This window comes from Priceomyces carsonii, assembly GCF_900007245.1.
Source record: "Priceomyces carsonii strain CBS4050 genome assembly, scaffold: Debaryomyces_carsonii_scaffold_3, whole genome shotgun sequence".
In the NCBI taxonomy this organism is placed as follows: domain Eukaryota; kingdom Fungi; phylum Ascomycota; class Pichiomycetes; order Serinales; family Debaryomycetaceae; genus Priceomyces; species Priceomyces carsonii.
Genome location: NW_026946676.1, coordinates 863,785 through 890,679, shown reverse-complemented (window position 1 = coordinate 890,679; position 26,895 = coordinate 863,785). Strand labels below are relative to the sequence as shown.

Below are 26,895 nucleotides of genomic sequence, written 5' to 3'. Positions count from 1 at the left end.
CTTATCTATGCACGTACGCACCCTGCGTTAAGACTACTTGAAGCTCCACATCCTTTTTTTTTTAGCAATGGGACAGTAGAAGGTTATAGGTTTCACAAAAACTATACACCTCGTCTTTTAATGCTCTCTATTAGTATAGATATATATCTAGCTTATGAATATGTGTTAGTGTCTCTTTGTGTGATATGGCTAAACGTGGAAGGGAAATTCACACAATAAAGCGATAATGCATGTACTATCTAAAAGAGCATCCTTGGCTACATGCATGACTAAAACTTGTATCATCTGTGTTTCAATCTTGTTTTTAGGGAGACTTCAAGAAACGAAATTAGATTTGTCAATATTGAGGACCCACAAGTTGTATTTTCACAGTTGCTTCAAGGGAGTATCGAGTCGAAGGTAAGTATAAAAATAGAATGAGTGATGGAAACGTGAAAAAACAGAATAGTAGAAAGAGAAATTCAACTTTACTCATCCTTGATAAATTTCAGGGTGCTAGTTTCTTAGGACCATTAAAGATGGCTAGAAAAGGACGGATAACTCCAACATTAGCGATTGAGGAGCCTAAAAAGGGTCTTGGTATCAGTGCAGAGCTTACAAATAAGAAAGGCTCAATTCATAATAAGACATGTGCCTTTTGCGGCGAAATTTTGAGTGTGATTCTTCCAGGAGAAACTGTTGTCCACTTAACATGTCATGATTTATGTCATAAAGACTGTTTCATTGCAGTAGTGAATAAAGAAAATCCTGATCGTTTGCCCCAGTGCAATATTTGTAAGCTGAAGACCAACTGCGTTGACGAAGAGTTGAGTTCCACAATATTACGGGATATCCTTTTGGAGACTCAAGAACCGTCAGCTAAAAGCGAGCCAGCTACGCCTATTTATGACTCTGAAAGGACAAATACTCAACTACTCACACCACATGGCTCTTCAAATCATTACAACAAACAGAATCAGGTAGAGATACTAAAACCAAGAATATCGATCGCTAGCGACAAGGAGAAACTTGCTATATCTGATGATACTAATAGCGATTTGAATTGCCTACTCACAGTCAAGCCACCATTGATTTACACTAGAGCTCCCGATTCAGAAGAGGAAATGTGGATAAGACGAAAGGTTGAGGTTGAGGTAAAAGAATATTTAACAAGTGCTGTGGAAAACTGGAGTATGTTCTTTGAATCTGACTATAATCTAGGTAAGCTTGTATCATTTGATTGGTTAGATATAAGTACAAATGGAATAGATTGGGATCGAGTCTGCTGTTATTATTTCGAGAGGGTCATTGCTTTGGTAAAAGACGCTAAACTTATAGGCCAAATACTGACAGATTCGGATATTTGCAGCATTAATACAACCGATACTGGAATTATCCTCAATTTGACTAGTGAAGTGGTTCCTGAATTGCAAATACACGATCAAAATTCAGTTGTACTAGCAAAGTGGGAATCTTTTTTAACTAAATTGGCTAAGAAAATCCCTCTAACGAGTACACCTTTGATGCAATTGACGTGCAATGCATGGAACTTAATAAACGAATCTGAATTACCCTCAGATATCATAACATTGGCTCAACTTATAAACAATGATGCAGATATTCCTTCCTCGTTTCTTACTAAAATACTTCCATTACCAGAACCCGTATCACTTAATTTATTGGTTGTTGTTCCATTAGTCAACCGGAGCAACTTGAAGAACTCTGATTTTAAAACTCGTGTTATTCAGTCTTTGGATCACATAAGGAAGGAATTACGACCTTGTGATACATTGGGCTTAATATTTACTGGGATAGATGGAAAGGGTAAGCACTGCTATTCTGGAACTTTCACTGGATGTGTGAAGTCAACATGGGATGGTTGGGATTTCATAATTAATGATATTCGTGTTGTTTCTGATTCATTTTTTTTTAATATAACTGAGGAACTTCAAATGGGATTAGAAAAGTGCCTTGAACTATTGCCTTTCTTACCCCAAGGATCTAAATGTTTGAACAAGCTTATGGTAATAAGTTCAAGTGATTTCGAGAACGCATTGCCAGGTGATGAAGGGAAGTTGAACTTATTGGTGCAAAAATTGATTTCCAGTATTTCAATTACCCTAATCAGAATAAGTGAAAAATATGATGATGAATCATTGCGTTTCTGTCATTCTCTTTCAAAGCTTAAAAGTGATGATGGTATTTGCTTACGAGTTGGTAAGAATATCATACGATTTAACTGTTTTGAAGAATTTATACAAAATATTCCAACTTTTATTAAAAGATTGCAATCCAACTGCCTCTCGGAGATAGAGGTAGACCTTTCGAAGGACTTGGAAACGAATGATCTTGTCGAAATCGCTGAGATTGAAATTAACGGTAAGATGACAAAGTTAGAAAAGTGTTCAAAACTAAAGATAATAGTTCGGGACTTACTTCCATTTTCTGCAAAGAACGTTTTGTTTAAACTAGTATTAAGACTTGGAAAGTTCGAAAAAGGCGCTGTAGAAGAAAAACTCGAGAGTCATGAAGAGATTCCTATTTTGCAATATGAATCAAAATGGCTCGAAGTATTCAATGAACGACAGATTATTTCCAAGAAACTAGTTAAGGGAGAAAACAAGACAAAACACAATACATTGAAGAAAACAGGGTCTTTTAGCCCTTCGATTTCTGAAGATGGAAAAACACAAGATTCATTTTTCATAGATATTCCTTTATATCCTCCATTATCCTCCCCTAGAGATCAATGCTTTGCTCGCAAGAAAACTGAGTTATCAGTCATTGAGATTCTAAATTCAGTTTCAAGACGCCTGTCGAATGAGAGCAAAGAACTTGTACTGAGTTGCATAGCAATAGTATTCGGGCTGGTCAGAGGTGCTGGCTCCATTTGTGGCTCACCATTCTCTCATTATTACCTTGAAAAGCCTTCAAAAGAAGATTCACCACTGCGCCTTCGTAAAATGGAAACAAGAATTTTCGCTGATAATGAAGAATACGCCAAGTTTTTGGCTGATGAGCTTAATGATATAAGTACTCTTTTTACTCAAGATCAACTTCTTGCTTTAATAAGATGTCAAGACTTGGTTAATAATCTTATATGATTAATTCTATAAGTTGCTTTTTAGGTAAGCGAGGAATCACGATCAAAATCTGTCATTGGGACCCTAATGCTTTGATGTATTACTGCACTTGCTTGGTATGTTTGGATATTTCCTTTTTAGGTAAATTAATTGAGAAAAAAAATGGCTGCAAGGCTTAAGCGAGAAGATCATCTAAAACGCTTTTTGATGGCTGGCTTTAATGTTATTATGCCCTATGTGCAAGATTTGACGTTTCAGTGACGTTTCGAATCATCTTGGATCAAGGAATATAAATTTGTACCGATTCCTAATCATATATCTTTCATTTTGTAATTATAGACCATGTCACTTCAATTAAATTCATATTATCTTCCTTCGACGCTTTTTGCTTCACTTATTTTGATTCAAACTGCAAAAGCAGATAACCTAGGGAGCCTAGATGATACTGGTTCAGACGATTCATCAGATAGTGGTAGTGGTTCGAATGCTAATGCGAAGGCTGCAACAACTAATACTGAAAACAAAAATACTTCAACAGCAACAAATACAGATCCTTCAGTGAAGACGCAAACAATGGCGGATACTACTAACACCCAGTTAACGACAGGAACGACAGGAACAACAGGCACGACAGGAACAGCAGAAACAAAAGATACAAAAGATATTAAAGATACAACAGGAACAGGAACGACAGGAACACTGACAACACTCTGGTGGACCCCAGCCACAGCTTCTTCAACAACTCAAGGAACATCGACTGCCACTACGGTTTCAACAGGGGATTCAACTACTAAAGGCACATCAACTCCCAGTACGGCTTCAACGGGTCATTCAACAAAGGGAACCACTCAAACAGGAGTCACATACAACCAATGGGGGTTTACAGGCTCCCAATCAAAATGGGAAGCTACCACCATGGAGAGCTCACTATCAGATGCTGTTTCATCTTCAGGTTCTGCTCAATCTTCCCATTCTGTTAACGGTAACAAGACTTCCAATGCTAATAGGATACAGGCTATCACTTTTGAAAAAGATTACAAGTGGAAGAAGTTTGCCCTCGGTGGTGCTTTTATTGGACTTACCGTCGCCTTACAAATCATGTGAAGTTTCACAGCCTGTCATGTGCCATAGTTATAACCTTAACTTGAAGCATACAGATTTTTATATAATGATAGTCATTAGAGTTTTTAATACATACTATTCATTTGATCTATTAGTAATCGCTCAAGGTTCTCTTCGACTTTCGATAACCTGAGCAATAAGCTTGCACAAAGACTCTTTACTTTATCATCTATTATTGATTCCCAAAAGACAGATACCCAATTTTTGATCTTTTGCAATTCATTGTGGTAATTATTCAAAATATCTCGATCATCAGTTATGTCAAGGACCAATAATGTCCCTGTCACTATACTTTCTATAACTTGCAACTGATCTTGAGTTGCAGCCAGCAAAATTGGAACTATAATCAAGAAGAATTCTTTAGTCATATCGGGCAAATCAGTAGCAGATGGATAGGCAGCATGCAACAACAATGTAAGCGTCTTCACATAATGAGCAATGAATATTGGAGTGTAATGGCCTATATTTACACCACCAGCTTTATACCACACTTCTACCAACGGAAAGTAAAAATAGGAGCTGATAACTTTAGCATAATTCTTGATTATAGGTCCTCCACAGACTGGTGCCTGCTTCTTAGTCAACTTTCTTGATATACGTAATATCTTTCCACCAGATAACTCATCTTTAAAGTCTTCAGAAGCCCCGTGCATCAAGTCATTTTGAATAGATCTTTGGATCTCACTAGTTGTATCGAGAGAATCCTTGAGATTTTCGTTTCCTAAAAGAGCTCTATGGACTTGCGGAGGAAGTTCTTTGGAGGGAAAATCCTTCTTTGAAAAAGACTTAGTGACCACTTCATCTTTGAAACCTTTAAGCTCCCGTGCAGCTAAGGATGAAGATGACAAAATCATCATTCTTTGTTGCAATGAATAGTCACCTGTGAGAAGGAGTTTATATAAATGGAGAACTGAAGGGGGATCGCTTGCAATAACAGCAATCATGCAATTAAGTTTTAATTCTTCGAAGTCCTTATCTTGGAAATTATTAGATAAGCCCACTAATAAAGTTAAAAGATCTTCCGAATAAAAGCTGACTTCATTTCCAAAGTTTTTCTTTTGACGGATTAATGTTGGCCCAGTGGTTAATGCTAAACGTCTCATCTCGTGTGCTTCGGCGGACTGGGGATCCGCATTTAAATAATTTAGCAAATCTTTAATGTATATCGGCGAAGTCACATTATTACGATCATAAACAGTATCATCGTCATCGCTTTCATCGTCAGAATCCACTACATTTCCTTTTCTCGATGTATGTCTGTCATCGTTAATGACAGTTACTTGCTCATCGTTTTCTTCAATTCGTGGCAGGTTTATGACTTTCCAAGCTGAGTCGATCTTCACATCTTTAATTGAAGACAGCAAATAACTATTTTCTTCCGTCAAATATGTGAATTCTCTTGGTAGCTCAATATTGAAAATCTTCTTTTGTTCACTTAAAACACTCACAGAATCAGCAACAATTATTCCTAAAGATTTAACATGATTAGAAAAAGAGCTGAGCCTGTTGGAAATTGCAGTCAAAAGTAAAGGGCTTCTCAGTAGTTCGCTTAAAAACTTACCTTTCCCTTTTAAATGGAGTAAGCATAAAAGTAAATGAGTCTTGTATTCTTGTTGGGATATCGGTTCAGACTTTATATTTCCTTCGTCGGACCAAGAATTCAATACAGCAAAAATTATAGCATCATACTTCTTATCATCTTGAGTCGACTCGATCAATGAAACTAAACTGTTGAGCTTGGTATTTTGTAACTTGCATATTTCGAGGAAAAACGTGTCATCTAACAGGTCACAAGTAAATTTAAGAAGAGATGACAATGCCAATATCTCTTCATCAGTACAAGTATCTTGCAAATATCTCCTAGATATGAATTTTGAGAAAAGTGCTCTTGTGAATCCCTTTCTTTCAAACCTTTTTAGCAAGTTGTAGGACTCTAGAAATTTGGGCCATTGAGTTTCGTTGAACGTACAATCATAATAGTATAGTAAGACGTTGCTGTTGAACACCCTTGCGGAATTAAGAAAGGAGTTTATCAACTTCATACTGGATTTATCATACAATGACAATATACTGGAGCTCAAATAAGCAGCGTATTTGTCAGAATCTCCGAAAGTATTATTATCAACATCAAGGTCAAACTTGTAAGACACTTCGCTGATTACACCAAAACATTTTCCCCTAAAAATCAATTTCTCTATTTCCTTACGCTCTAAATCTTCTTGATGCTTGTTTAACAAAGAAAGCACCAATTGGGAATCGAATAACTCGATTAAAATCTGCATCATGAGCTGGGCAAGATGCTTATTGCTATCACTTAAATTTCTAGAGCTTACTTCAAGCATATTTAGCATACCTCCTATCCCTGATAGGGATCTCAATTTATCTTTTGTTATATCTTTGACTCTTATTGGTAGGTATATGTAACTCTCGGGGATTGTATTATACAATAAAAGTTGTATCAACGTTAAGTAGATTGAACTATTTGGCGAGATGCTGTCAAACTTTTTGAGTATAGATTCAACGTCATCAGAGCTGGGCTGATTCTTTAGCTTCTCAAAGTCTCTTTCAAATGGTTCTAGGCTCGTCATAGTCTATTTTTTGAGAGTTGATGCTAAGAATGTTATTTTGTGCATCAAGCTGATAAGTCGTAGATCATCGAGTCCTAAATTCGTGCCTTTTTCTGGCATCAACAAATTCTCCTAATAGAGCTGTAATATGCTTGGGAGTTTCACAAAGATAACAAAATTAGGCTCAAGATATACACGGAACGCAGCTAAAGTAAGGTATAATCCATTTCGAACCCAAATCACAACGTCATCAGTCCCAAATTTAGTATTAATGGATCTGGAATCATCATCTGATGCGATAATTGGAGAAGAAGTAATTGAAGAAGAAGTAATTAAAGAGGAAATAATCAAAGAAAATGTGAATTTTATTAAAGTAGGAACTAGTCCAAAGCTCTTACTGAAATTAAGTCAAATAAATAGAGAGCTCTTAGATGATTATTTCGAGAATAACGTGTTTCACTTCCCTCCGGACCTGCGACAGAGAAATATTCAATACTTGAAGGATACTATGAGTAAAGTATATGTGCGTGATAGACCTCTCCTCTCCATAGATATAGAGGCTTGGGAGAGAAACCACAACAAAATTACTGAAGTAGGGATAGGCATCTATGATCCAGCAGATCTGGTCAATTCCATAATTCCTAACGTGAAATCAATTCACTTACTTGTAAAAGAACACATAAGAATGAAAAACGGCAACTTTGTACCTGATAATAAGTCTAATCCATTAAGCGGCATTTCATATGAATTATCGTTGAGAGAATGTGCCCAATTTATGCAAGCTATTATTCGAAATTATCTAATAGAAGCAAATGGAGTATTAGTGGGTCATAATATCCTGGGGGACATTAAATGGTTAAAAAGCATGGGTGTTGAATTCCCAAGCGATCTCCATGTCATAGATACCGCAACCTTATATAAAATCACTAAAACCACAGGTGGCTCTTTAAGAGGAATATTGAGGCTTGTCTCTATACCTCATGGTTATCTTCATAATGCTGCAAATGATGCCTACTATACTTTGATAGCAGCAATTGCTTATTGTGACCCCAATATTCGCAGGACCTTTGAGCTTGACCACTATAAGTCCAGTGAAATGGCACCCAGTACAAGTAACTCTTCGAAAAGAAGAGATAAATTTTCCGATAGATCGACTATTATAACCTATAATAATGGTGCAAATCTTTTTAGAGACCTTATAAAGAAGTAGGTGTCAAACTCATGGCTGTATATAGAGATTCCAATATTAATATTAAGAATTTGTATTTTGAGCATAGACTGAGTACGTCAATATCGAGATGCCGAGCCGCGTACTAGATATTCAAATTAACGGCCAAGTCAACGAAACTAAGTTTAAAATATCACTATCGTTGACAATGGCCCCAAAGATGTGAGTAGAGAGGATTTCAATAATGGTACAAGATTTTTATTAACCTATATGATAGGAAAAAGGTGACCACTACGAAAGCAGTGGTCAACACTGTTAAGAAGAGCCACGAGTTTCAGTATCCTCGAATCAAAACAGATAGGTTTAAGTTCGGTGCCCATGTTGGAATGGCTGGTGGTATATCCAAAGCAGTTACAAATGCTATGAATATCGGAGCAAACAGTTTTGCCTTGTTTTTGAAGTCACCAAGAAAATGGGTCTCTCCAGAGATTAGCGAAGAGGAAGTCAAGAAATTCGCTGATTTATGCAAAATACATGGATATAATCCTCTAAAGGATATCTTACCACACGGCTCCTATTTCATAAATTTGGCGAATCCAGATACTGAAAAAGAGCAGAAAGCTTATGATTCATTTTTGGATGATTTGAAAAGATGTGAAAAGCTTGGAATTGGATTGTACAATTTTCATCCTGGGTCTAGCCTAGATGGCGATCATAAAGAAGCATTAGAGAAATTAGCGCGTAATATTAACAAGGCAATTGAAGCCACTTCCTTTGTGAAGATAGTAATTGAAAATATGGCTGGTCATGGAAATCTCATAGGTTCTAAATTACAAGACATCAAAGACGTCATTGAAATGGTGAACGAGAAATCAAGAGTTGGGGTTTGTATCGACACTTGCCATACTTACGCAGCGGGCTACGATATTTCCACTAAGGAGAAATTTGACGATTTTTGGAACCAATTTGAAGACACGATCGGGTGGGAGTACTTAAGTGCCATACACTTGAACGACTCAAAGGCTCCTCTCGGTGCAAATAGAGACTTGCATCAGAACTTGGGACAAGGCTTTTTAGGACTTGAACCCTTTAGGCTCATCGCCAATATGGAAAAGCTTCAAGGTATTCCAATTATATTAGAGACGCCAGCTGCGGACGATGACTCGATCTACGGAGAAGAAATCAAGCTCCTAGAATGGCTAGAGGGGAAGCTGGAGGATGACAAAGAATTTGTGGCCAAGCTGGAGGCGCTCCAAAAATTAGGTGAGCTGGACAGAGCTAGCCACTTGAAAAAGTTTCAAGAGAAGCAAGTAAAATTAGAGAAAACTTCAAAGAAGCAAAAGCGAGCAATAAAGGTGACCAGTACCAAGAAACGTAAGATACAAACGACACTTTAGTACTTCCCTTTCTTTTCTCTCTAGCATTTAAAGCGACATTATATAGCTTTCAGTATAGATAGTTGATAATTGGTAATACGCACGACATTTTTTTAATTTTCTTGAAGGATTAATCTTGCCGGTACCGTAAACATTGCAAGAACTTCCAGTAATCATCAATAGAACAAACTCACAAAGAAGTTCAATTGAATAAAGCATCATGTTCGGAGGAACGACTTCAGGATTTGGAGGTTTTGGATCTTCCAGTGGTACTAACAATTCACCATTTGGGACTGCGGCAAATAACACTGGGAACTCGCCATTTGGAGCAAATACCAGTTCATCAGGTGGTGGTATATTTGGAGGAGCCAATACTGCAAATACAAATACCGGAGCAGGAAGTGCATTTGGAAACAGAAGTGGATTTGGGACTTCAGGAAACACGGGTTCAGCTTTTGGATCATCAAACACTAGTGGTGGTTTATTTGGATCTTCAAACTCTGCACCATTCAGTAGCAACAATTCTGCTTTCGGAGCTCCAAGTACGACGGGGACATCAGCATTTGGCTCCAATACTGGCAATAGTGGAGGCTTGTTTGGATCTGCCAATAAAACTGCATTTGGCACGTCTGGTGGCTTCGGAACGCCGACTAATACTAATACATCACCTTTTGGAGCTGCTACAACGAGTAGTTTCGGAGGGATTTCTTCAGATCCAAACGTCAACAATGGTACGGGGGGAAAGGCTTTTACTCCCTATACTGAAAAAGATTCAAGTGGAACTAATGTGTTCCAAAACATTTGTTCCATGCCCGAGTATAAAAATTTCTCTTTTGAAGAATTGAGGCTCAAGGATTATGAACAGAATAGAAAATTTGGGAACGGTAATCCTCCCACTTCATCGGGGGGAGCATTTGGTGCTCCAAGTGGAGGTTTTAGTTTTGGTGGTAATACGAATACGAATAATAACAGCAATACTTCTGCATTTGGTGCCACCAGTTCATCACCTTTTGGGGCAAACAACAATAATACTTCTTCGGCATTCGGAGCCAGCAATACATCACCCTTTGGCTCTGGTAACACAGGTTCAGCATTCGGATCCAATTCGAACAATACATCAGCCTTTGGAGGAGCACAAAATAATTTACCTTTCAGTGGAACCAATGCTAATACTGGTTCTGCTTTTGGTTCGGGTGGTAGTGCTTTCGGTGGAGGATCTAATGCATTTGGGGCTAATAAACCAAGTGGGTTTGGATCATCATCGTCTGCTTTCGGATCATCCAATACGGGTGGTGGATTATTTGGATCAAATAATTCTAACACTAACACATCGCCTTTTGGGAATAATAATAATTCGTTATTTAACTCGAATACTGGCTCGAACGCATTTGGAGCGTCAAATAACAATACGTCAGCATTTGGGAACACAAGCAATTCGCCATTTGGTGGCGCGAACAAATCAAGTAGTCCCTTTGGCACCAGTAACAATGCTAATACTGCATTTGGTTCCACTAATAATGCTTCAGGATTTGGAGGTGGTGGTAGCGGTGGTATGTTTGGGGGCAACGCAAATAATACTAACGTCAATCCTTTTGGTGCCAAGCCAAATAGTTTATCAGGTAACCAGAATACCTCGTTGGGTGCTGGTCTGAATTTAAACAGTAATTCCTCTGGTCTATTTGGATCAGGCGGCAATAACAATACTAATACTAATGCTTCCTCTGGACTTTTTGGTAGTAAACCATCTGGAAATACTGGGGGACTCTTTGGAAGCACTCAAAACAATACTGCTAATACAGGAGGGCTTTTTGGTGGTGGCTCACAGACCAACAATAATGCTTCTGGTGGTTTATTTGGTGCTAATAAACCTCAAACAGGATTATTTGGTGGTCAAAATAATACGTCTGGTGGGTTTGGATCTACCCAAAATAACAATACCTCGGGTGGACTTTTTGGAAACAAGCCGGGATCAGCACCAACAAGTAGCGGTGGTTTATTTGGAAATAATAATGCTGGAAATACGTCTGGTGGATTGTTTGGCGGCAACAACAACAATAACAATAATAATACCAATAATACTGGCGGGCTATTTGGAAATACAGCCAATAACCCTCCTAATAATACAAATAACGCATTTTCGAGCGGTACTGGAGGGGGCCTTTTTGGAAACAAGAATACGACTAACAACCAGCCCTCTGGCGGTTTGTTTGGGTCATCTAACAACAACGCTCCTAGTGGTAATACCGGTCTTTTCCTGTCAGGTCTAAATAAACCTCAGCAAAATCAGGCCAATCCTCAACCGTTAGGTAATATTATTTCACAAGATCCATATGGCTCCAATCAGCTATTCCAAAGTATCACTGGAACTCAACAGACTCCTGCAAATACACCGATGGCAATTCCAGTGCAACCATCAAAAAATTTGAAGAAACCGGTTACGCTTAGCACCGGTCGCAAGATTTCACCTTTATTTTGGCCCTCAGCTTTACCTAAGAAAGAAAACGTTCGTATTAAAGATGTTACTATAACGACAACGAAGTCCAATAACGTATTCTCGAATGATACAGATGCTGCTATAATTGCATCCGATATATTCACTCCAAGTTCCAATTTCAAGAAATTGGTATTAGACAAATCCTACGATTCACTGTCCCCATTGTTGACTGAAAAAGAATCTGATGTCACTGCACCAAAACAAGTTTCCTTTGCACCAAAATCAGAAAATGGTAGTGATGAAAATATCACCTCAACACCAAAACAATTGGATTATTCCAGAGCAGACTCTGACACTCTTAGCGAAGTCGACGAAGATGGCTACTGGACTTCGCCTCCATTATCTCAACTCAAAAGAAAATCACTCTCCGAATTGCATTCCATACAAAACTTCAAGGTAGGACGTAAGCACTACGGTGTTATTGAATTCTTACAGCCTGTTGATCTATCAAGTTTTGTCAACCTTGATGATATCGCTGGCAATCTTATCGTCTTTGCTTCGAAGTCATGCATTGTATATCCAGACGATAACAAACCTCCAGTAGGAGATGGTCTTAACTTGCCAGCAAGAATTACTCTCGAAGGATGTTATCCTATTAGCAAAGCTGACAAATTGCCAATTTTGGATCCCAACAGCGATGTGGTCAAGAAGCATATCGACAAGTTGAAGGGCTTACCAGATATGACTTTTGAAAATTATGATCCGTCTACTGGTAACTGGACTTTTACAGTGTCTTCAATGTAGCGATAAGTTAGCGATAAATAACTTTGCTAGGGAAGTATATAGTTCTTAAATAGTCATTTTGCAACTAATATAGCGTGCATCTTAAGGACGCGAATTTAAATATTTTGATAATTAAAGACGTATCTTTCGTTAAATCGGCCCATCTCTTACTTAGTATCAAACTATGGGTGTAAAGGGTAAGTTAACTCTTCAGGTGATACTACATTTACCTTAGCTCTTATATTAACTTTTATTTTCAAGGTCTCAATCAATTGATCAAGGAACATGCGCCTGATGCGTTTAAAGAATATCAATTGAAAAATTTATTTGGTAGGAAAGTAGCTATCGATGCTTCTATGTGTTTATATCAGTTCTTGATTGCTGTTAGACAGGCTGATGGTCAACAATTAACAACTGCAGAAGGAGAGACCACTTCACATTTACTGGGAATGTTTTATAGAACACTTAGGCTTGTTGAAAATAACATTAAACCAGTATATGTGTTTGATGGAAAGCCACCGGTTTTGAAAGGAGGAGAATTAGAAAAAAGGCTTTTGAGGAAAGAGGAAGCTCTTAAACAAAGGGATGATATAAAGGATACTGGTACTGTAGAAGAGATTTTGAGGTACGAGAAGAGAACAGTAAGAGTGACAAGAGAACAGAATGAAGAAGCCAAAAAATTATTGGCTTTGATGGGTATTCCATATGTCGATGCTCCATGCGAAGCAGAAGCAGAGTGTGCATCTCTTGCAAAACATGGAAAGGTTTATGCTGCAGCATCAGAAGATATGGATACCTTGTGTTATGAACCGCCATTTGTCTTAAGACATTTGACATTTTCAGAGGCTAGAAAGATGCCCATAGACCAAATTGACTATGACAAAGTATTAGAGGGGTTGGGAATGGACAAGAAGACGTTTATTGATATGTGTATTTTGCTTGGATGTGATTATTGTGAAACAATCAAAGGAGTGGGGCCTGTAACGGCTTTCAAGTTGATTAAAGAACATGGCTCACTCGATAATATAGTAAAATATATAAATGATAACCCCGACAAGACAAAGTACTCGGTTCCCGAGAACTGGCCCTTCGATGAGGCAAGAGAGTTATTCATGAACCCAGAAGTTGCTGATGCCAACGAGATTACTTTAAAATGGAAAGAACCGGATGTGGAAGGACTTGTAGAATATATGGTTAAGCAAAAAGGATTTAGTGAGGATAGAGTTAGGAGTGGAGCGGAGAAGTTGAAGAAAGGTCTAAAAGCAGGAGTACAGGGCCGCCTCGATGGTTTCTTTTCTGTCGTTCCTAAGAAAGAAAAAGATGCCGACAAGGGCAAAAGAAAGGCAGACGCAAAAAATGGTAAAAACAAGAAAGTCAAATCTAAAAGGTAAAGGACGCTCCAAAATAATTAGTGTTATCTTACAAATTTTTCAAGATTAAGAATTTAAATTCCTCTTTACTTTCATTAATATATGAGAAAAGGCGTAATTGATCATCAGAATCTCTATTTTAACTAGGTGTCTCTAGATCTTGGTTTCTTCTTCTCAGCTTCTGCAGCTTTTTCTTCTTCAATCTCATCGACGTATTTCTTGATTTCCTCGATTGACAATTTTTCAATTCTATCACCAGACTTCAATACGGATACTTCTATATTCTTAGCACCAGTTTGGACTACTTCCAAAAGTGACTTGATGGTTAACTTGATAGTTTTCTCGTCACTCATATCAGCTTCATAGTGTTTTTCCAAAAATTCTCTAACCGTATTAGATGATCTTCCAATTGCATGAGCCTTCCATGCGTTATATACACCAGAAGGCTCTGTTTGGTATAATTTTGGTATGTTGTCGTTGCTATCAAAGCCAGCAATTATTGTAGCTATACCAAATGGTCTCACACCTCCAGATTGAGTGTATTTTTGTTGAACACCGGCTACATACTTGGTTAAGTATTCAATGGATACAGAATCTTCTAATGTAAGTCTATGTGACTGGGCCTCTACTCTTGCCTTATCCACCAATATTCTAGCATCAGCATTTAACCCAGCAAAAGCTAATAATGCATGATTGTCGATTTTACATATCTTTGAGGGAGTGATACGTGGATCTTGTAATTTCAATGTAGTTCTTTTTTCACATCCTAATACAACCACTTCTTTACCCTTGACTCCCACAGCACAGGTACCTCTTTTGACTGCCTCAGAAGCATACTCAACCTCTGGTAATTGTTAGTAAAAGTCTCTTCAATGTCAATTATCTTATTAAAACTTACGAAAAACATGCCCGTCAGGCCTAGAAACTAGTTAGTATATTTTCGAGGATCCGGTGGCGACGTCCAATAATCCTTATAGCTGTTGTAGCCATGAGGAATTGATACCCAGAATCACAACTTACGAAAAAATCGATAATGCACTATCGTATCCACTCATTATAGTAGATTTTCACTTAGTCTTCAATAGTTAATTGTTAGCTTTAAGTGATATGATGATATTTCGAAATCTCGTGTTGTCTACAGATTTGATGAATTTGTCTCATCGACGACATCAACAAATGTCGTGAGACCTTTAAGACGTCTTAACCAAAAGAAGCTAGAAGGAGACGTCATGAAGGTGAAAAAGGAAGCAAAGCAAGCTCCCAAGTCTGTATCCCATAGGGACCATTATGCCAGAATATCTTTCTTGTATCAAGCTTCAAATCACTTTGCATTTAAGTCAAATTATAGTGTTCTTTCAAGATCATTGGCTAGAAATGTTGATTTAGTTTCGAAGAAGACAGTTACTAAGCTCTCGCCTTCAATTAAGAGATCTTTGTGCAAAAAATGCTCTTCTTTATTAATACCCGGTATGAGCATGAGTATATTTATAGAGAATACCTCGAAACAACAGTCGACTGCTAGTGCTGATGTTTTAGTACATCAATGTAAAGTCTGCAATGAGAAGAAAAGATATCCAATAGGACGGAATCGGGACTACGTCGTATTCAGCGAAAGGAAAGAAGTGTTAATAAATACCTCACGAGCTCCAGAAGAGTCATGAAGAATTTTTTATATGAGTTAGGTATTATATTAACCTATGCGACGTAACAGATAAACACATTTTGCTTTTGATAGCCAAAAGTATCTAATTCGGAGAGTACTGTTTCCAGTTTCCAAATGTGAAGCTATTTACAAAAATTGGGACTTAGCAGAGTTGTTTTTACGCTCCATTCTTCTCGGCGGTTGAACTCTTGCTCCTATCCAATTATATCTAAATCCAATCTCATGAGCTAATATTTCCCCAAATCCAAGCATCATACCGTTGATGAACGGAAGTATTATATTTATAGAACCTCGTGTCAATACATCCCATAAGCTTGTGTACACAAGCTGTCCGCTCAACTCTCTCTCCTCTTGTTTACCATTTTCAATGAGAATCTCTGTATTTATCACATCCCTATCACTCACAAGTTGATCAGAAGACATCTGGCTGCGTAACACGGCAATATCATTCTCCGTGATTCTATCAACATCGTCAGAAACACTAGCACTAAGGATAGCATCAACTTCGATATCTTCTATATCTGCACTCTGGCTAGTTTCATCATCTCTAGATTCGTCCTCGGTGATGTCCTCTAAGGAGACCTTAGGAATTTCTGGGCCAAACGTCGACATTGCTATGTAAAGAACTTGTTATTAAGATTAATAACTGCTGTTTGCTACTATATTTCTTCCTACACGGTAAAGGTCACATTGACCTCGAACTTTCAAGCACGTGCCATAATCTTTATATTCGTTTACGCCATCTTGGATAGCTAAATCTTCAAGAGTATCCTAAAGCTGGTAACTATGTATGTTAAGAGAAATCAAAAATGGATTATATCATTATTTTACTTTAACCCCACGGACTTACCTTCTTTTAACCTCTTTTCAGTCAATGCAGCGATAACAGCTGCACCCACACCAGAACCATCTTCCGCAGGGACAATGATAATGGGATCTTCTTTGGATTCCCATCCAAAGACATCTCTCAATCCCTTTGCAGCCCTTTCCTTGAAGTTAGGATATTTATTGAAAACAGATCCATCTGCTGCTATGTGAGCTGTCTCATAACCTCTCTTTTGGCAAATTGCAGCAATACCACAGATTGACAATCTAGCGGATCTTTCACCGATAAGCTCAGCCAAACGGCAAATGACTTGCCTTTCACCCTCAGTTGTTTTGATGCCCAAAACTTGATCGAATAATTCCTCAGTGTCACTCAAATTCTCAAATGGATCTTCTTCGATCTTAGCTGGGAATGAGGTGTCCATGATAAATTTTTCGTTCAACTTGGTCAAATCTTGATCCTTAAAAATTAAACCTCTTGACGATAAGTCTATCAAGATCAATCTCAAAACCTCACCTAAATAGTAGCCAGAGATCATTTTCTCAAATGATTGCTGTCCAGGTCTTGGTGACTCCTTGTCAATTTGATCATCATACTTAGTTCTCGGCAAGACGACAAGCTCATTGTCAAAGGAACCATACTCACAGTTAATTGTCATTGGAGAATCCTGAGAAATATCTTCTGGAACCTTACCTTCTAATTTTGGAATTTGTGAAACAACATCATAGTAGGCACCATTACAACCAGTACCAAAAATACATCCCATTTTTGTTTCAGAATCCGCATACAATGATGCAACCAAGGTTCCAGTGGTATCATTAATCAATGCAACAATTTCGATTGGAACATCAAAATCCTTAATTGCATGTTGTAACATTGGTACAACATCTTTTCCTTCCACACCGTCGATATCCCAACCTTTGGTCCATCTTTGCAAGACACCAGTATCAATAGATCTCTGGGAAGCAGGGTAAGAGAATGTGAATCCCAAAGGTAATGGAGAAGATACTCCGTCAGGAAATTCTTCCTCAATAAATGTCCTCAAACACTCAGCGATAAATTTCCAAAGCTTGTCAGAAGTAGAGGTTCTCATACCCTTCGGTAAAGCAAATTTCGACTGCGTAGTGTCGAACTTACGGTCACCAGTCAACTTCACCAAGACCACTCTCAAATTTGTTCCTCCTAAGTCTATAGCCAAGTATGATCCTGTCTCTTTACCAGTGGGATAATCCATAACCCAACCAGGTATCATCGGGATGTTACCGCCTTTCTTCGATAATCCTTTCTCCAATTCAGAAATGAAATGTTTCGTTATCTTACGCAAGACTTCGGATGACAAAGTCAACTGAGTCTCAAGTACTTTTAATTCATCTAAAAGTTCTTGGGGAACATATCTGTATGTGCCTTTCCTATGTTGTGGAGGTTTTGGACCTAAGCGAACCATTTTAACCTTATATTCTAAATGTTTTGTCTATTCTTAAAGCACTTCTGGTGTTATGACCTTAGTTACCTTATTAGCTCTATAGAAGCTTTGTTTATCAAGTTACTAGTTAGTTTTCTAATTTTTTTGTGTTGGCATATCGGCCGACTGAAAAATACTGGCAGTGGGCTCAAAATTTGTCGGAGTCGGACAGCAGCAAAGACGGAACATAAGGCTCATCTTGTGGGGGTCACAGTGTGGAGGTACTAAGGGCTTGAAGAGTATGAATTACGCTACTAATACTAAGACGTTGTGCCTATGAGCTACGATAAAGAAATAGATCTCTTATTGTGTATAAGTAAGCTCTTTAGACTATATCAGTATAACAAAATAATTTTTCCGAGACGAATCTCTTAGTCTAGAACGGACTGCCGCAACCCGCATTGATTTAATAGCTACAAAAGGCTCCTAAAACCGTGTAAGATTGAACCGTGTAAGGTTGCATGATTTGAAGCTATTATCTGAAGTAGGATCATAGATATTATAGATCTTCAAAGAAGCTGTAAAGAAAGCTGTAAAGAAAGCTGTAAAGAAATTACTCAATTAATGTGTATTTCTTAGATATTTACTAGTAAGCATTGATGAGCAAGAAAAATGCAATTTAGACGTGCTAGCCTGCTACCACAAGTCCTTTGTTGTTTGGTCAAAGCTTTTCATAGAAGTTGCCACGGCTTTGAGGTTCTCTCGTACTTCTTCCACATAAAGTTTGAGCTCATTGAGCTTTTGCTTGTTATGCTCAATTGTAGTTGTATCCTTCGAGTTTTGGTCAAAGAAGCTATTAATTTTAGCATTTCTTGATCTGGCTTCCTTATCGAGGTCCTCTTTTGCTTCGTCTATGGTCTTGCTGGAAAGAGAAGATATACTCAGTTGCTCTTGCTCATCCACTTCCTTGTCACTAAACAGTTGATTTGCTAATGTCTCCAACAACTTGTTTTGCAGTCTCTTGAGCTTCATAAGTTCCTCGTTGAAGTCTTCGTTGAAAAATGAACCGTCTTCTCTAATTTGATTTGACATCGCTTTCACGTCATCCAAGACATCTATTTGTGACCATAACTTATCCAGGTAAGTAGCACTTGGAACTACGCTAGAAATCCTATCTGCTGTCTTTAAGCTTTGTTCATCTGAAGTAGTGACTGGATATTCTGATTCGACATTTGTATTTACGCCAGAGTTCTTTGACAATCTCAGTACGCTAGATCCTGAACGTCCTTTACGCAGACTAAAAGAACCTGAGGAAACCGACGAGTTAAAATGATGAGGTATGGATAATCTGCTCATACTCGGTTCCTTCCTATCTTGCTCCTTAGCTTCCATAGTTCCTTGTTGTGTCATATGTCACTTATCTATTCGTTCTATGGCTATCTCATTAACATTTAATATTCTTATACACAGAAAAATATTGCACTTGAGTATCTTTAAGGTGAAAGCTACAAAACTCACCTAATTAGTACATGGATGAAACGAGAGATCGATATCACGATGAAAATGATAATACAAAAGAGACAGCAGAGCCATTGGCGAAAATAACAGCAATACCACAATGGAGAAAGTTGTTATATTCAAGACAGCCTTTTCCTGACAATTATACCGACGTTTCGTTCTTATCTCAATTAAAGAGAAATACCACCGTTACAAAATACTCATATTGGAAACTAGTCAATGACTTTTCTCTCATAGTGGTACACATGTCAAATTTATTATTGGTCATTTTGATCTTTATAGGCATTTATGCTAAGCAATGGAACGCACTTTTGCCCACTATGATAAGTAGCATTTGCACTATAGTGGGTTTTGTTATTTTACATTTCATAAGGAAACACAATCCATCGAAGACAAGCTCTTCCACTGAGTTGAATAGCTTTAACCCCTATCAGTCACTTAACAACAATCTCAATGTGAAACCATTCTTGCGAATAATTGTCATTTTGCTTGTCCTAAGTCCAGTTCTTAAATCATTAACAAGATCCACGTCTTCAGATTCCATCTGGGCTTTATCATTCATGTTATATTTGGCGAATACTCTCTTCCATGACTACGCAATGGACGTATCGATAGAGAACTACAGGCCCATTTTGTCTACTAATATATCTTTATCAAATTCGATAGTTTTGGCATCGAGATTCAGTTCAAATGTTGAGGTGTTTTCGTTCATTCTTTTCGCTATTCAAGTGAATATTCTCTTGCCATTATTTGACTTTAGCATGAGGAAACATAGCTCGAATGCTTATTATCATCGAATACTTTGTGCATCCCTTCAATTAGTGGTTTACTGGCTTATTAACACACTCTGGGGTGGAAAAATAGTATTTTTTTGGATTGTCTTTCAGGGAACACTTTCGTTTGTTATACCTAAGTATTTTTTATTCTTGCAAAGATACAAAAACGAATTGCAGGGTCCCTGGGATATTGCAAATCCTAGAATCCGCTCAAACTGAAAAAGTTTCTTCAAGTTAAAACTATATATATACAGCTTTTGAGGGTTTACGTGACCCAAATATAAGGTTAGAAGTATCACAATTATGGGCTCTCTGATCACTATTGGCCTATCAATAGCATCTTAGTGCTACTCTTGACCCCATATCTATGTAACCAATTTAATGTCGTCCATTTGAATGTCGTCCATTTTGTAATGTCGTGATACTATATTTCTTGACAGGAAATTCTTTCAGAGTATTATACGTGTAAATGATTGATAAGCGTCATAATGGCAGCAGAAAGGAATCAATCAAATGAGCCTAGCTCAAAGCAGACTGTCCTGTCTTCACCAAATACTCCTCAGGCGCAAGGACGACCTCCTCAAGGGACCCTGAAAGCAGGACCTCCAGGAAGAGCTCAACAACCACAATATTCTCAGCAAGATTTGAATCGAATTGTATTGGAGTACCTCAATAAGAAAGGGTATCATCGAAGTGAATCTATGCTCCGTTTGGAAAGTTCGAATACTCCAACCCCTGCTGTCGGACTACCAAATCCTTCAACTTCTAGTTTAGCTAGTCCTCAAGAAATCAATAGAGACAAAGGTCAAATGACGAAAAGTGAAAGAGAGCTTCGGGAATTAAGAGAAAGGCAGGCCATAATTGAACGTGAATTGAGAGAATCTAAAGACAGAGAATCACGTTTAGCTGAAGAAAAGCAATTGAGGAATTTGAAAGAGCTTGAAGAGAAGAAGAAAATAGAAAATGATCCTAATATTTACTACAGAGCTTATTCAATGTTAAGAAACTGGGTTGAAACCTCCTTGGATTTATACAAGCCTGAGTTATCAAGAATATCCTATCCTATATTTGTTCATTGTTTCTTGGAATTGATTTCGAAAGGTTTTACTGCTCATGCTAAAGCATTTTTAGATAAATTCAAAGATGATCATGTATTATTACATGGCTTAGAAATAACAAAATTAGCTGGATTATCATTACCTGAGCATTTAAGAGAGAATAAATTGGCCCAAGCTTATAGAAACAATAGATATAGGATAATTGTTTCTAAAACCACCATCAACGTTTTATTATACTTTCTACATGAGAACGAAGCAGTTGGTGGAGCAGTTTTAATTCGCATAATCAATCAATATTTAAATCCTGTTATTTCGACAACTCGTCCAGATAAAATAGTTCAAGCTGGTGGTGCTAATCCAGATGAAGGGATCACTGGATATAATACAGAGGCAACTGAGATTGACAAATTTAATGAACAGCCAGTTAAGCTAGGAAAATTACCAATAGAGCCAGAAGTGCAAAAGGAAATTGAAGCTGAATTAAAAGTCAAAGATGAAACCACAGAACCTGTAAACGGTGTAACATTGACTGAAGAATTTCAGAAGATGACCGCTCCCGATGATGACTCCCCTGCTAGAGAGAGTTTGCCCTTGCCATTGAAAGATGCGTCAGATATAAAGAGACAAATTTTGGCTGTCGAAGATTCGAGATCGAAAATCAAGTTGGACAATATTCAAGCCAGTGCACCATCAGTTTGCATGTATACCTTTCACAATACTAATAAAGATATGACATGCTTAAATTTTAATGATGACTCTACCCTAGTGGCTGCTGGTTTTGAAGACAGCTTTATCAAATTATGGAGTCTCGATGGCAAACCCTTAAAATCTGTTTTCAAGAGAGATCGGTACAATAATGATAACACTCGAAAGCTTATAGGACATAGTGGCCCTGTGTACAGTTTGTCTTTTTCGCCTGACAAAAGATACTTACTATCAGGTTCAGAAGATAAAACAGTAAGACTATGGTCCCTAGATTCTTATACTGCTCTTGTGTCTTATAAAGGACACAACAGCCCCGTTTGGGATGTCAAGTTTTCGCCTTTGGGACATTATTTTGCAACTGCCTCTCACGACCAGACGGCAAGATTGTGGGCAACTGACCACATCTATCCCTTGCGTATATTTGCTGGTCATATAAACGACGTCGATTGCGTTGAGTTTCATCCAAACTCAAATTATGTTTTCACCGGATCGTCAGATAAGACATGTAGGATGTGGGATGTGCAATCGGGTGCATCTGTCCGGGTATTTATGGGACATACCGGTCCAGTCAATTGTTTGGCAGTTTCTCCCGATGGGAGATGGTTAGCAAGTGCTGGAGAAGATAGTGTGGTTAATATTTGGGATGCTGGGTCAGGTAGAAGATTGAAATCAATGAGAGGGCATGGACGTTCTTCGATTTACTCTTTAGCATTTTCTAGAGAAGGTGATGTCTTAGTTAGTGGTGGTGCTGATAATACCGTCAGAGTTTGGGACGTGAAAAAAAATACAAATGACGCTGGCCCAGAGCCCGAGGCCTTTAATTTATCTTCCACATCGAATGGGACATCTAATTCAGAGGGTTCCAAAAACTCTAAAGGCATTGAGAAAGTCAACCGTAAGGAAATTATAGCTACCAGTGACCATATAACAGCATATTTCACCAAACTGACTCCGGTATATAAGGTCCATTTTACTAGGAGGAACCTCTGTCTTGCTGGTGGGGCCTTCAACGGTTAAACCTCTAACCTTAGATAAGTAATATTATATAAGGACAGTTGTGGCATATAAGTTACGATTCTTGTATTATAATGAATAAAAGCTATTGTCTTCACCTTATTTTCTAGGATATGCATTCTCAATATGGTCAAACCGGAGAGAACGTTGTCGAAATATCGCATCACTCTGATACACGTTGTCCCACATGCCATGGCTGGATCACAAAATAGACTAAGTAAGCCAAATGTAAGTCCGTAAGCTGGTTGTTTTAGGGGGGTCTGGGGCGGAGCTAGTAAACAAAATGCCTGTTCCTTTACCAGAAGTACCAAAATAGATAATTAGATAGTTTTTGACATTACTCGTGGGCCCTTTTTTACCTATATTGGATGGCTCCATACTAAGCAGGTAATAGATATTATTCATTGGATAGCAAAGTTTGTGTTTGCTATTATATTAGGAAAGCACGGAATGTGTCTATAAAAGGGAGACCATATTTCAAAATTATTTCAATAATAGAACATCTAGATAGTGACAAGATTCTCAAAAGGAAATAAAATCAATTGAAATGAAGTCCGTCCAATCCTTGATACTTGCTTCATTTGTGTGCTCTGCAGTATTGGCTAGCAACCCTGTAATTGTTCAAAGAGCAGAATCTTCATCTGCCAGCAAAGCTGATGACAGCTCTTCTTCTGCCGGTAAGGCTGACAAGAGTTCTGCGATTACAAGTGCTTCTGCAGATGCATCCTCGGGCGATTCCTCAGCCTCCGATTCGGCAAAGAAGAGCTCTGACGCTGGCTCTAGTAGTTCAGAATCAAGCTCTTCAAGTGGTATTGCTGCTGCTAACAGTGCTGCCGTTTTTGGTGCTGGTGGAGTAGGTGCTTTGGTGGCTGCCTTACTCTTATAGTTTTTTTAGATACTAAGTCAATTGTTCACATACTTGAATTGAATACATGTTGAGGTTACTTCTATATTACTAGTTACTCTTCTATTACATGTTCTTAGCTGAAATTGTCCTCTAGAGTCCAATTATTTATGGTTTAAGAGATTTCGCAGCTAAATGTGTGCGACCATATCATTATAGGGATAGTCTACTATTTAATAATACAAGTGAATTTTGATACAATATGAAAGCATCGGATGCAATTTCTCACATCTAATCCATCTTACCACAACAGTTACTTGGTGCAGTGATAAATAAGGTCAAATACTGTAAGTTCCACAAGAAGTTGTCTAAACAATCTGGGGGAATATTCGTTGACACTTGATATCGGTCTTTAATGTCAGGAATAACTGAATTGTAAATGTCAGTCACATTATTTATTAAGTAAATCAAGTTACGATTAAGAAGTCGTAACCCATGTTCAAAGGGCCTGTTCATTAACACATGTTCTCCAATAGAAGAACCTTTTTGCAAAGAAGATACTTTTTCCACCTGATTTGGATCGTAATAAAGTGGGAATCTCATACCTTGGCCATCTGATTCTACACCAGCATACAACGTACTCTGCTCTCTTGATTCATCATCAAAGCAAACGGTGTCGACTATAAAACTTTGATTCCCATTAGAGATCATTTTATACTTCAAATGTGACATTGTAATGAATGCTACTGCTTCAATAAGCTGGATGATATATGCTAACCCTGCATTGATTTGTTCAATTTTATAGCTGTGCTCTTCTTGAGGCGTTATATCGATATCTATATCGTCTGCATTAAAATTTATCAAATGTTCGTGATTATAATAGCATATATCAAGCAATTCCCTAATATTCTGAGGAAATTCAAGGCCCATTATAGTGAGACGAAATGAATTGTCAATATTACCGATTGTAATCATCTCTTGGATTGCATTTGTCATCTCCAGAAGCCTTTTGGCTAGTGAAGGAAAAAGAACCGTTTTCATGTCCTCTTCTATGGGAACAATGTGTGCTTCTATACTTTTGATCTTCAGCTGTAGATTTTCAAAAACTGTATCAATATCTGAATTCAACTTCGACCATTCCGTGATTTTGACGGATATTGAGGAAATTCTTGATGCCAAATGGTCGTTTGCTGCTTCTTGCTTCGAAATATATGCTTCTAGTGTTTTATTTCGAGATTGAGCCTGCGGTAGGTTAAATGTGACATTGCTTAGGTTGGAAGGATCTACCCATTTCCCTATGAGCTGAGATATTTGGCTCGAAAGCTTGAGTTTTGAGAATGACAACTCTTTAACTGATTTCGTCAAATTACATATGGCCCTAATGGAATCAACAGAATATGAAGAGTTGAATGGTTTGTGCCCGTTGTCAACGTGGTTCTTCTTGATATCTTCTGGGACCGTTACTAAACACTCGGGCAACGTATAATATCTTTCACGTAGCTTTATGATAACAGAATTGGTTTGGAATATGTTTCCCAACTTTTCAAGCTCCAGTCCAACGTAAATTAGCTTCCTCAAATCCATGTTTAAAAGGTGTAAAAGCTTCCATGTATGCTCCGGGCCCTCTTTTTGAAGAATTGATGACCTTGTCCAAATTTTCAAGACAAACTTCAGTTTTCCACTATTAACAAACAGTGGTATTGTTATTTCATTGAAATCAGGTTCCATGTTCTCTTTGATCACCTCGCTAACATACACCAACTGAAGATCGCTGGTCTGACTCTTTAGTACATGAACAGTGAAAAATGAGTCGAGCAATTCATCTGCGTACCTATTCATCAATGCAACACCGCTATTGCTAGCATCCATTACACTGATTGATCTTGACAGATTTCTTCGTGGACTTTCTCGTGGTCGTTGGTTAATCGTTTCATTGGTTCCAGAACTCGACGGTAAATACAAATTTCGAAGAGAAATTGACTTGAAGTTTCTTAACCTTGTATCATTAACATTGTCCATAGTCTCTAGCCATTACCTTTTCATAATTTGTGTATATTTAGTGTTTTCAATTGCTATTCCCGTCAAAGATATCAAAATCACCAAATAAAGTCGAGGATCAGTCCGATGGTTAACCTGAATGGGGAATATTTTAATTTAAAACCGTTGAAATAGTTGAGAAAGTTGATACTTACAGATCTGAATAAGAGGTGAGGGACTCTAGGGATGGCGAATTATATTGTTTGCCTTGCCCATTTCTGTGAACTTCATGGGCCCTCTACAATTATATGTACACAGGTTGCACCTCTGGAACAAGAATCACTGCTACTATTACCGTCTAATTCTAAACTACAAACATGTGCATCTTGCAAATTTATACTTCCAGACAATTCAGCTAACTTGGTGACTGCTGAGCGACAAGAAGAAGGCGATAGACTGTTCATTTCGAGTCAATATCCAACTTCTCAGAAGAGATATAGTACTTTAACCAAGTTGGTTATGAAATCGCTATCGGTGGAAACAACGGCCAACTTGCCAGCACCCGTATTCTATGGGGACGATGCCAATGGCTATTGCATTAGCAAGGTATTTAAGATTAAGGACGTGAATGCTAGGGGAGCAGAAAGAAAATACTCATTGATGGTAATCTGTGACTCCGAAACCTGTCTACTTGCAGCTTGGGATCTCATAGGCACGTATTTAAACGAGATCGTATCGATAATTCAAGATCAGGTCATATTGGCCGTTGAAGATGCCCTTAGGCAGAAACGTTCGGGGTCAAATGGAGATGGTTCTGTATTAGACAATGAACATTATTTAAGACGCTCTATGGTTAGGCCAAGATCTCTAGCAGAGCTTACAAATGATTCCCAGATTTTCGTGAAGTTTCATCTTTGGGCTATGGAATTATTGAAGGATATAACAAGACAGGCATAGGCCATTAAAGTATTAATTTTTCTTCAAACCCATGAATATTTGAATCGTCCAGATGACCATGTCCAGATGATCATGTTCAGCTAGTGAATTAATTAGCATAAGTTAGCATCGCTCTGTATAGCTATACAAATAGTATATAGATTAGCTCACTCAATACCTTATCCGGAGAGATTTCTCCATGTTATTTAAAATGGTCAATGTCGTGAGAGCTTGAATTGTAGAATTCAATTCGACTATATATTATAATGAGATATTTGAGTATTTAGTCTTATA

At 37.9% G+C, this 26,895-nt stretch overlaps 16 protein-coding genes across 16 annotated transcripts; 11 read left to right on the top strand and 5 right to left on the bottom strand.

Annotated features, from left to right (window-relative positions):
• Nucleotides 1–416: 416 nt before the first annotated feature.
• Nucleotides 417–3,083, top strand: FAR1 (cyclin-dependent protein serine/threonine kinase inhibiting protein; the record flags this gene model as incomplete). The annotated part of the gene is made up of 1 exon (XM_062952893.1): nucleotides 417–3,083. The coding sequence occupies one exon, from the start codon at nucleotides 417–419 to the stop codon at nucleotides 3,081–3,083; it is 2,667 nt and encodes an 888-aa protein (XP_062809751.1).
• Nucleotides 3,084–3,404: 321 nt separating this feature from the next.
• On the top strand, nucleotides 3,405–4,166 carry PRCAT00002997001 (uncharacterized protein; the record flags this gene model as incomplete). The annotated part of the gene is made up of 1 exon (XM_062952892.1): nucleotides 3,405–4,166. The coding sequence occupies one exon, from the start codon at nucleotides 3,405–3,407 to the stop codon at nucleotides 4,164–4,166; it is 762 nt and encodes a 253-aa protein (XP_062809750.1).
• Nucleotides 4,167–4,249: 83 nt separating this feature from the next.
• PRCAT00002996001 (uncharacterized protein) lies at nucleotides 4,250–6,772 on the bottom strand (the record flags this gene model as incomplete). The annotated part of the gene is made up of 1 exon (XM_062952891.1): nucleotides 4,250–6,772. The coding sequence occupies one exon, from the start codon at nucleotides 6,770–6,772 to the stop codon at nucleotides 4,250–4,252; it is 2,523 nt and encodes an 840-aa protein (XP_062809749.1).
• A 127-nt stretch (nucleotides 6,773–6,899) lies between these two features.
• On the top strand, nucleotides 6,900–7,961 carry PRCAT00002995001 (uncharacterized protein; the record flags this gene model as incomplete). Its single annotated transcript, XM_062952890.1, has 1 exon — nucleotides 6,900–7,961. The coding sequence occupies one exon, from the start codon at nucleotides 6,900–6,902 to the stop codon at nucleotides 7,959–7,961; it is 1,062 nt and encodes a 353-aa protein (XP_062809748.1).
• A 344-nt stretch (nucleotides 7,962–8,305) lies between these two features.
• Nucleotides 8,306–9,316, top strand: APN1 (DNA-(apurinic or apyrimidinic site) lyase; the record flags this gene model as incomplete). The annotated part of the gene is made up of 1 exon (XM_062952889.1): nucleotides 8,306–9,316. The coding sequence occupies one exon, from the start codon at nucleotides 8,306–8,308 to the stop codon at nucleotides 9,314–9,316; it is 1,011 nt and encodes a 336-aa protein (XP_062809747.1).
• Nucleotides 9,317–9,515: 199 nt separating this feature from the next.
• PRCAT00002993001 (FG-nucleoporin) lies at nucleotides 9,516–12,533 on the top strand (the record flags this gene model as incomplete). Its single annotated transcript, XM_062952888.1, has 1 exon — nucleotides 9,516–12,533. One exon carries the CDS (start codon nucleotides 9,516–9,518, stop codon nucleotides 12,531–12,533), a length of 3,018 nt encoding a protein of 1,005 aa, XP_062809746.1.
• Nucleotides 12,534–12,696: 163 nt separating this feature from the next.
• On the top strand, nucleotides 12,697–13,903 carry PRCAT00002992001 (multifunctional nuclease; the record flags this gene model as incomplete). The annotated part of the gene is made up of 2 exons (XM_062952886.1): nucleotides 12,697–12,709; nucleotides 12,774–13,903. 2 exons carry the CDS (start codon nucleotides 12,697–12,699, stop codon nucleotides 13,901–13,903), a joined length of 1,143 nt encoding a protein of 380 aa, XP_062809745.1.
• Nucleotides 13,904–15,111: 1,208 nt separating this feature from the next.
• On the top strand, nucleotides 15,112–15,543 carry RPR2 (ribonuclease P protein subunit; the record flags this gene model as incomplete). Its single annotated transcript, XM_062952885.1, has 1 exon — nucleotides 15,112–15,543. The coding sequence occupies one exon, from the start codon at nucleotides 15,112–15,114 to the stop codon at nucleotides 15,541–15,543; it is 432 nt and encodes a 143-aa protein (XP_062809744.1).
• Nucleotides 15,544–15,671: 128 nt separating this feature from the next.
• Nucleotides 15,672–16,157, bottom strand: MIM1 (Mim1p; the record flags this gene model as incomplete). The annotated part of the gene is made up of 1 exon (XM_062952884.1): nucleotides 15,672–16,157. The coding sequence occupies one exon, from the start codon at nucleotides 16,155–16,157 to the stop codon at nucleotides 15,672–15,674; it is 486 nt and encodes a 161-aa protein (XP_062809743.1).
• Nucleotides 16,158–16,372: 215 nt separating this feature from the next.
• On the bottom strand, nucleotides 16,373–17,815 carry HXK2 (hexokinase 2; the record flags this gene model as incomplete). Its single annotated transcript, XM_062952883.1, has 1 exon — nucleotides 16,373–17,815. One exon carries the CDS (start codon nucleotides 17,813–17,815, stop codon nucleotides 16,373–16,375), a length of 1,443 nt encoding a protein of 480 aa, XP_062809742.1.
• A 654-nt stretch (nucleotides 17,816–18,469) lies between these two features.
• PRCAT00002987001 (uncharacterized protein) lies at nucleotides 18,470–19,183 on the bottom strand (the record flags this gene model as incomplete). Its single annotated transcript, XM_062952882.1, has 1 exon — nucleotides 18,470–19,183. The coding sequence occupies one exon, from the start codon at nucleotides 19,181–19,183 to the stop codon at nucleotides 18,470–18,472; it is 714 nt and encodes a 237-aa protein (XP_062809741.1).
• A 119-nt stretch (nucleotides 19,184–19,302) lies between these two features.
• On the top strand, nucleotides 19,303–20,286 carry GPI2 (phosphatidylinositol N-acetylglucosaminyltransferase; the record flags this gene model as incomplete). Its single annotated transcript, XM_062952881.1, has 1 exon — nucleotides 19,303–20,286. The coding sequence occupies one exon, from the start codon at nucleotides 19,303–19,305 to the stop codon at nucleotides 20,284–20,286; it is 984 nt and encodes a 327-aa protein (XP_062809740.1).
• Nucleotides 20,287–20,555: 269 nt separating this feature from the next.
• Nucleotides 20,556–22,847, top strand: PRCAT00002985001 (chromatin modification protein; the record flags this gene model as incomplete). Its single annotated transcript, XM_062952880.1, has 1 exon — nucleotides 20,556–22,847. One exon carries the CDS (start codon nucleotides 20,556–20,558, stop codon nucleotides 22,845–22,847), a length of 2,292 nt encoding a protein of 763 aa, XP_062809739.1.
• A 544-nt stretch (nucleotides 22,848–23,391) lies between these two features.
• Nucleotides 23,392–23,730, top strand: RBR1 (Rbr1p; the record flags this gene model as incomplete). The annotated part of the gene is made up of 1 exon (XM_062952879.1): nucleotides 23,392–23,730. The coding sequence occupies one exon, from the start codon at nucleotides 23,392–23,394 to the stop codon at nucleotides 23,728–23,730; it is 339 nt and encodes a 112-aa protein (XP_062809738.1).
• Nucleotides 23,731–23,979: 249 nt separating this feature from the next.
• PRCAT00002983001 (uncharacterized protein) lies at nucleotides 23,980–25,707 on the bottom strand (the record flags this gene model as incomplete). Its single annotated transcript, XM_062952878.1, has 1 exon — nucleotides 23,980–25,707. The coding sequence occupies one exon, from the start codon at nucleotides 25,705–25,707 to the stop codon at nucleotides 23,980–23,982; it is 1,728 nt and encodes a 575-aa protein (XP_062809737.1).
• A 204-nt stretch (nucleotides 25,708–25,911) lies between these two features.
• Nucleotides 25,912–26,622, top strand: PRCAT00002982001 (uncharacterized protein; the record flags this gene model as incomplete). Its single annotated transcript, XM_062952877.1, has 1 exon — nucleotides 25,912–26,622. One exon carries the CDS (start codon nucleotides 25,912–25,914, stop codon nucleotides 26,620–26,622), a length of 711 nt encoding a protein of 236 aa, XP_062809736.1.
• Between the last annotated feature and the right edge of the window lie 273 nt (nucleotides 26,623–26,895).